General features: G+C 38.7%; 1 protein-coding gene across 1 annotated transcript; it reads right to left on the reverse strand.

The window, feature by feature from the left end:
- Positions 1–860: 860 nt before the first annotated feature.
- LOC111948679 (olfactory receptor 8G17-like) lies at positions 861–1,980 on the reverse strand. The gene has a single exon (XM_023962774.2). It carries the CDS (start codon positions 1,854–1,856, stop codon positions 861–863), a length of 996 nt encoding a protein of 331 aa, XP_023818542.2. The 5' UTR covers positions 1,857–1,980.
- Positions 1,981–8,379: the final 6,399 nt, after the last annotated feature.

The following is an 8,379-nucleotide window of genomic DNA, read 5'->3' on the forward strand; positions in this document are numbered from 1 at the left end:
GTTGGTCAAAAATGTTTCTGGTTTAGATAAGGTCCGATAGATTTATTTCTGTTTGGACTATAACAGGGTTTCTGTGTGGCAACATAAAATTAATATTTGTTGAAAGTTGATTTATGTTGCATTTTTTCCTTTGTCAATGTTAAAAGATACAATTTTAGGTACACCTACACAATTTTTATAGATAATGATCTTATTTATAGTCACCACGGTGTGTGTGAGTGTGTGTGTGGTGGTGGGTGGGTGGGGGTTTCTTTTCATCTACCTTGAAGTTGTGTAACTGACTTTATTTTCTTCCATTGAATCATTCTACTTTTGCTGTAAATAATATTGCATTGACTTACGCAGGGTTATACAACAAAACAAAAGCATGTGCAAGTGAATCAGTTAATCTTCGCAATTCGCAATAAATCATACATTAAAAATGTATGATTTATTTATATATTTTTCAAAATAAGGAAAAACAAACAATTCAAAACCACAATTTTGAGGAAAGGAAAGAGAAAAAAATGTACACAAATTAATAAATAAAATCATACAAACAATACACTGTGCTACCACTGTGAATGTATTTGAAAGTTCACTGGGTCATTTCTAAGGTCAAGGACATGACATGTTCTGAAAAAGGTGACCAAATTTCAGAACATTTAGATCCAGTACCATTAAGAGAATGTCTGATTTTTTTCCAGCTTAATAAAAGAAAGTGAGTTTTTTATCTCCTGTGAGTGAGTGGGTGGGCGAAAATCTTTCCAGTGCATCAGGATAGACCGACAGGCAAGTAGTGTCAGAAAGGCAATAAGATCCTCTAACCATCAAGATCACTGTGTTTGTTGGCTCACAGTCAAAAACACAAATTCTAAAATTTAAATCTTCAAAACACTTTGTTTGCTTTCAATTTTTGTCATTCTGTTTCTTTGAAACAGTTTCTTTATAGCATTCAGCAGTTCTTCTGTCTTCAAAGAGTAAACAATAGGATTAAGCAAAGACGGGATGGTGTGTGTCCAACAGGAATTTATTATTCTGATGTTAGGATGGAGGTAGGAGACCACAGCAGCGATGTTAGTGGCAAACAAAGGTATAAAGAAAGTTACCACAAGAATTATGTGTGATGAACAGGTTTTTAGTGCTCTGAGTCGTTCCACTTTAGACGCAATTCTGCTTAGTGCAATGCTAATGCACAAATAGGTAATTACTATTAGTATAAAAGGAATGCAGATGAATAAAATTAAGCCAATATAAGCCATGACATCATTTATGGATCTATCGTTGCAAGCAAGGCGATTTAATGGTCCATGGTCACAGTAAAAACTTTGCACTTCTAGTGAACCACAGAAAGACAGACGATTAATATTCCCCACTGTAAAGGCAGCTACGAACAGAATTATTAACCACATACACAGCAGAATCACAGCAACAGATCTCTTAGACACGATGCTATGGTACCTCAATGGGAGGCAGATTGCCACAAATCTGTCATAGGCCATACAGGCAAGAGTCCATGACTGTAAACTGCTAAAGAACATAACAAAAAACATGTTGCTTAAACAAGCCTCGTACAAAATAAATCTCCTGTCGAACAAAAATGTGTCCAAGACTTTTGGGATAAGAGCTGTGCTTCCACACAGATCTATCAAAGCCAAGTTGAACACAATCATGTATTTGGGAGAATGAAGAGTCCTCACCAAGCAGATAACTGAGAGGAGAAAGACATTTCCAATAACAGTCATTACATAGACAAAACACAAGAAAACATAAAAATACTGAGTGTGAGGAATGTTGGAAAACCCACTGATGTAGAATTTTTCTGGCCGAACAAATGTGATGTTCAAAACCACTCTGGCTCTTTTTTCTTCATCCATTTCTTGAATAAAAGGAGACCTTGGAGCTGAATGAAAACTGCAACACAAGATAATCGTTGCCTGAGCTAACCCCAAACTGCAGCAGAGCGGAGCATGAAAGCATGGTCCGTGTTTGACAGTTTTTATGTTCACTCGTGGTGTAAAAAAGCGTAGTGACAACAACTTTAATGACGCTCAGTGATTGCCATCTCATTAGATGATGCAACTGGTAGAACTAACAAATAAGAAAAGAGAAAAAAAAATTAGGGGAGACCAGGGACAGTGGTAACACGGGTCAGTTCTAACATTTGCAATTTCACCAATCAGGACCAAGTGAGAGTTCCTAGCCTGAACATGAAAAAATACTTGTCTTTCAGCAAACACAGCTACATTTACAAACTAAAATGTTATTCCAAGGTAAGAACTTATTTCACAGAACTTTTATATTGACATATCGTGCGTCATAGGTGAACTCATCAAACATGTATCATGTTAGTTATGTAAAAATTTAGCTTTCTTTCAGTCAAGTTGGGTGACGTATTGCTTTAGCTTTTAGCAGTATTGTGAGCTTCATCCTCACTAATCTACTTAGATGGTAGATGTAACACACCTGCACGGGGGCAGTTGAAACAGTTTGGAAAATGTAACAATTGACCCCATGGCTTCATTGAGCTCCCATGGAGACTCTCAGAGTCTCTGTTGATGTTGTACAGCTCCAAGCATTCAGTGATCCCCGTATGTGGCATTGATTCATTGGCTTTCTTGTAATCAATCCAAGCTGTGCACAAGTTGGTGTGTCTTGACCTGTGCACTGCCATATCCTTGAGACTCCTTCTTGGATTTTGTTCAGGGAGGTTGCCATGTTCTTTTCTCAGAGAGACCAGCCACTGGGCATTGCTGTTATGTGCTGTCTCTGTCTCCCATAAACCTCTCCAGTAATGTTCAGTTTCCAGCCTTGGTGTGTCTGTTCTGCTGTTTTGACCCTGCCACTGAATGTACATTTTCCTCTTATAGGCGGCTGCTCAAGGCCAGGAGCCTTTTTTTGGCACGGCTTCAGGTATGGGCATCTGGCTTTATCGCTAAGGCACCTGCTTTTTGTTGCACCAGTTTGGGCCTCGGTCAGCGACTTATGTTAATAGCTCTCCATTGTTATGGCCCAGGGGGCCCCATTATTTAGATAGAGGATAGATAGAGGACAGAAAGACAGAGTTGAATCCAGAAGTTTACGTAGACCACATATGTTTTTTTTTTCTCACTATCAGACGTGAAACAAAAGTACACTTTTCGTGTTTTAGGTCAATTGCAATAAACAAAATTATTTCTAGTTTTTTTAAATTTCATCCAAGTCAAAGGTTTACATCCATTTCATCAGCATTTGGTACAAGTGCTTCAAACTGCAGCATTTGGGTGAAACGTCTTGGATATCCTTCCATAAGCTTCTTACAACATTTGGTAGGAATTTTGGCTCATTCCTCCAGACAGAACTGGTGTAACTGATCCAAGTTTGCAGGTCGCCTTGCATACACGCCTTTTAAGCTCTGACCATAAATGTTCAATAGGATTTAGATCCTGGCTCTGTGATAGCCAATCCAAAACAATGACTTTGTTATCCTTAAGCCACTTTGTAACCAGTTTGCCAGTATGCTTTGGGTCATTGTCGATTTGGAAGATCCATTTGCACCCAAGCTTGAATTTTTTGGCTGATGTCTTCAGATGTTGCTTGTGTATTTCCACATACTATCCTTTCCTCCTGATCCCAGCTATTTTGTGAAGTGCACCTGTCCCTCCAGCAACCCTACAACATGATGCTGCCACCCCAATGTTTTACAGTTGGGATGGTGTTATGAGGCCTGCAGGTTTCCCCCTTTTTCCTCCGAACACAACAATGGTCACTGTGGCCAAACAGTTCATTTTTAGTTTCGTCAGACCACAGGACCTGTTTCCAAAAATTATAGTCTTTATCTTGGTGTTCATTAACAAACTTTAATCTGGCCTAGCTATGTTTCTTTTAGAGTAATGGCTTCTTCCTGACAGAGTAGCCTTTCAGCCTATGTCTGTACAGTATCGGTACTCGTTTCACTGTTGATAGTGACAAAGTCTTACCATCTTCAGCCAGCATCTTCACAGCATCCTTTGCCTTCGTCCATGGGTTGTTCTGGACATATCGGACCAAAGTACATTCATCTCTGGGACACAGAACTTATCTCCTTTTCGAGAGATACGATTGTTTCAAATTAACACAAGTACTGTCAATAAATGTATCAGTAGCTTCCAAAGAGATGGGTTTTTTTAAAGGCATTTGATAAAGGTAATACAAATTTGTCTAAAAAAACTCTACTCTTATAAGTCAGATGTAACCTACGTTAATAGGTTACATAGATTTTTTTCATCTTGTAGAGGGCGCTACAGGAGGGTTGTACGGTGGCCTAGAAGGGTCACAACACAACACATTAACTTTACACACAACACATTAACTTAACTCACAACACAATAACTCACAACACAACACATTAACTCACAACACAACACATTAACTCGCAACAAAACACAATAACTCGCAACACAACATATTAACTCACAACACAGCACATTAACTCACAACACAACACATTAACTCACAACACAACACATTAACTCACAACACAACACAACAACTCACAACACATTAACTCACAACACATTAACTCACAACATAACACATTAACTCACAACACAACATATTAACTCAAAACACAACACATTAACTCACAACACGACACAATAACTCACAACACATTAACTCACAACACAACACATTAACTCACAACACTATACAATAACTCACAACACATTAACTCATGGCCCAGAAGGGTCACAACACAACACATTATTTTACCTCACACACTTTAACTCACAACAGAAGTAAAGCAGCAATGGAAGTGCTTTTATTCTGAAATTTCCACTGGGCTGAGCGGCTAACTACCCAACAGAAAGTAACGTCACAGTAAGCTGTGGAGGGAGCATGATTTTTTTACAAGAGAAGCTAGCAGCGGTGTTGCCAGATTGGGCGGTTTTGGTTCTAAATTTGCGGATAAAATGGCTTTGCCAGGGTTTGCATAATTTGGGTTTTTAGTTAATGTGTTGTGTTGTGAGTTAATGTGTTGTGTTGTAAGTTAATGTGTTGTGAGTTATTGTGTTGTATTGTGAGTTAATGTGTTGTGTTGTGATTTAATGTGTTGTGTTGCGAGTTAATGTGTTGTGAGTTAATGTGTTGTGAGTTAATGTGTTGTGTGTTAAGTTAATGTGTCGTGTGTAAAGTTAATGTGTTGTGTGTAAAGTTAATGTGTTGTGTGTAAAGTTAATGTGTTGTGTGTAAAGTTAATGTGTTGTGTTGTGACCCTTCTGGGCCACCGTAGGGTTGGGAAGCACAGAAGAACATGCGGGCAGGGATATGTGAGTTGTGTGATCTGTGAGCTGGACCTCAGACTGTTGGAAGAGAACGTGAGCGAGTTGTCCCCGTTCTTTTACATATTTTCCCTGGAAAGAAAGACGGTTATCTTTCGAGATATTGCCACCCAGATAACGAGTTTTTTGTTTTGTTTCACATTGACAAAGGATTTGGTGAGTGAAATAATTGATTATTATATAATCAATAATTATATAATTATTATGTTCACCCCAGAGAACAGAAGTAGCTACCCACTGGAGTCTGAACACGAGCAACCGTAAAAGGACCTTGGAACCCTGATTGTTACAAGGGAGAAATCGAACACTGCGTTCAATCATGGTAGGAGAGTGACTACCTTTTCCACAGGTGCTGAGTCACTGGGATCTGAAAGAACTCCTCAAGGACAGAACAGACTTGTATTTTCTTTTTTTTGAGATACTGTTTTGATTTAGAGAATTTAAAAAATGTTTTATTGCCTTTTTGTGCACCAAACTAGTATAGTGGATTTAAATTGATTGAGATTCATTAAAGTAAAAGTTTTTTTGGTAAAATTTGACCAACCCCGGGGTTAATCAGTTTTCTTTCTATACTAATTTTATTTGGGTTTTCAGGTTTAATTGTTCATGGCCTGTAATCATTTATTTTCTGAAGTCCGTTCAGCTGCTCCTCTGAACCTAGAGTTTATTCTGGTCCATTTGAGGTGCTACACAGACATTTAGCAAATAGAAATAATTTTGTTAATTATAACTGACCTAAAAAAGAAAAAGTTTACTTTATTTCATGTCTGATGGTAAGAAACTAATAAGCATATGTGTGTTTTTATGTGTTGTTTGTAAACCTCTGGTTTCAACTGTATATCGATATATTTTATATTAAAGTGTAACAAGATATTTGCTCATCTTTGGACTTTCAACAATAAAAAAAAAGAGAATAAGTATTTTTATTGCAACAGCAAGTTGGTCTGATAATTTGATGACTCAAAAAAAATATAATAATAATAATAAAAATAATATTGATCATGTCAACAAAGACTCTTTCTGATATTTTTAAGAGTACATTTTTAAAAAGTAGTCCTTGTAAGAAATTGAGCACAAAACACCCCACATACAAAATAATCTCAAAATAATACATTTAAGAGATTTTATCAAAGGATGGTGTACCTAATGCAAAAAATGCTGTGCTTTAGCTTGATTTAAACACACTATTCCTAGATAAAATCACAATATATTGTCATAACTATAATTGGTAGGCCACCAGGCTGATATGGTTAATATAAAGGATTTTTGCTTTCATCAAAGTAAAAGATCTTTTTTGACAATTATTTAAAATGCTGCATAAAGCCCTTTTGACATAATACAACACTGCTTTTAACTTTTTCTGTCATGATTTCAAAGAACCGAGACAGACCTAGGAAGGAAAACAGGAGAGTGTAAGGTAAGTTAGTTGATTAACTTTTGCAGGACGTAGATCCGATGGCAAGGAGGACGGCTGATGACAGCAGGTGAGTAGTAGAATGAGAAACGGGAATCCTGGCTTGAAGTTGTGGCGTGGCTGGAGGTTTTCTGCAAAGGCTGTGCTGGAGGGTACACTCAAAAAAATGGTTAAAGCCCCTCTTTCATGTAACACAAGTAAATGAAGTTTGTATTTTTTTAAATATATTTATTTTAGAAATATGTGTCTACATTTAATTGACCCAACATAAAAAGTATTAATAGTTTCACCTATAAACTCCAGTTATCCAAAATAAATTAGTTCAATTAAGGGGGCATGCTGTGCGCATGCGCTATGGCTGCAACGAAATTGAGGCACTCCCTTTTACACGTGCAAAATCATTCTTCCGTGATTCTTCTTTTATTGGTTGAATGCTGTTTTCCTGTTTCTCTTTATTTATTATTCTTATAGTATCTTCCGCCGTTTTTTGGCTACAATTTTTCACCTATTTCACCTATTTGCCTGCTAGGACTTTTGATCCTTCAAATCCTTCGACTTTTTGAAGAGAGAAAACTTTCGTTATTGTTTTTCCAAGTAAAAAAACGTACTGTGGCTTGGAATCATTTCAACTTGGTTTCTCCCAATGAGGTTATACACGAAGAACCTCATTAAACAGTGATCTACTTGCTGAGGTTCTAGGTTTGAGACTAGTGTCACACAATGTTTTTTGCCTTGCTTTCTTTTGCAGTAAGTAAGTTTCATTAAGTTAATGGATTTTTTTCTGTTTGGCTTTTTGTGATAAAATTGAGTTTGACTAACTCAATTATATTTCATTACATGAAAGACTTTTCTTTGAGTTGGGGCTACTCATATTAATTGGATGGAAATCCTGCCCATACTTAAATTGAGTTTATCCAATGAGTTATTTTTTTGAGTGTAGGCGTGAACAGGAAACGTGGCGTGATCAAGAAGACCCGATAGCTCTGGAGGCGAATCCCAGGTTAACACTTGTGATGGGTTTGTTTTCTGTAAGCAAGGCGTAGCAAATTATTAGCTTGAGGCAAAACTTCAAGAGCGAGAACATGAGTAAGCAGACTAGGCACCATGGAGGAGCAACGAACTGGCGATGAATGCTGGATCTGGATTTCCTTAAGAAGACGGTAAGTAGATGAGTTGAGTGGAAACAGCTGGGAGTCCTCAGGAGCAGATCAGAGAGGGGTGGCGTTCTTCTGGACCATAACCCTCCCAGTCCACCAGGAACTGATAGCCGCAGCGCCAGATGTCCAACACCCGGATGACGGTGAAGGCCGGGGCGCCAACGATGACTCGGGCATGCAGAGGGGAAGCCGTCGATGACTCTGGCGGGTGGAGTGGTAGCGGACGGCGGGCATAGAGGGCTCGGGTGGACCGGCTTGATCTGGGAGACATGAAAGGAGGGATGTACCTTGAGAGCAGTGGGCAGTCTGAGGCAGACACAGCAAGGGTTGATGATTTTGTCGATGGTGTAACGTCCAATATAGCGGGGGGCCAGTTTCTGAGAGGTAGCCTGGGTGGGGATGTTCCGCGACGAGAGCTAAACCCTTTGACCAGGCTGGTACGTGGGTCCCACCACCCTGTGATGATTTGCAATCTGGCAGATGCACTCCTTGGTGCGGAGGAGAGCGGCCCTGGCCTGGTGCCAAGTTT

The sequence above is a fragment of the Oryzias latipes genome, chromosome 14 (genome assembly GCF_053564925.1).
Source record: "Oryzias latipes strain Hd-rR chromosome 14, Olatipes_Hd-rR_3.1".
In the NCBI taxonomy this organism is placed as follows: domain Eukaryota; kingdom Metazoa; phylum Chordata; class Actinopteri; order Beloniformes; family Adrianichthyidae; genus Oryzias; species Oryzias latipes.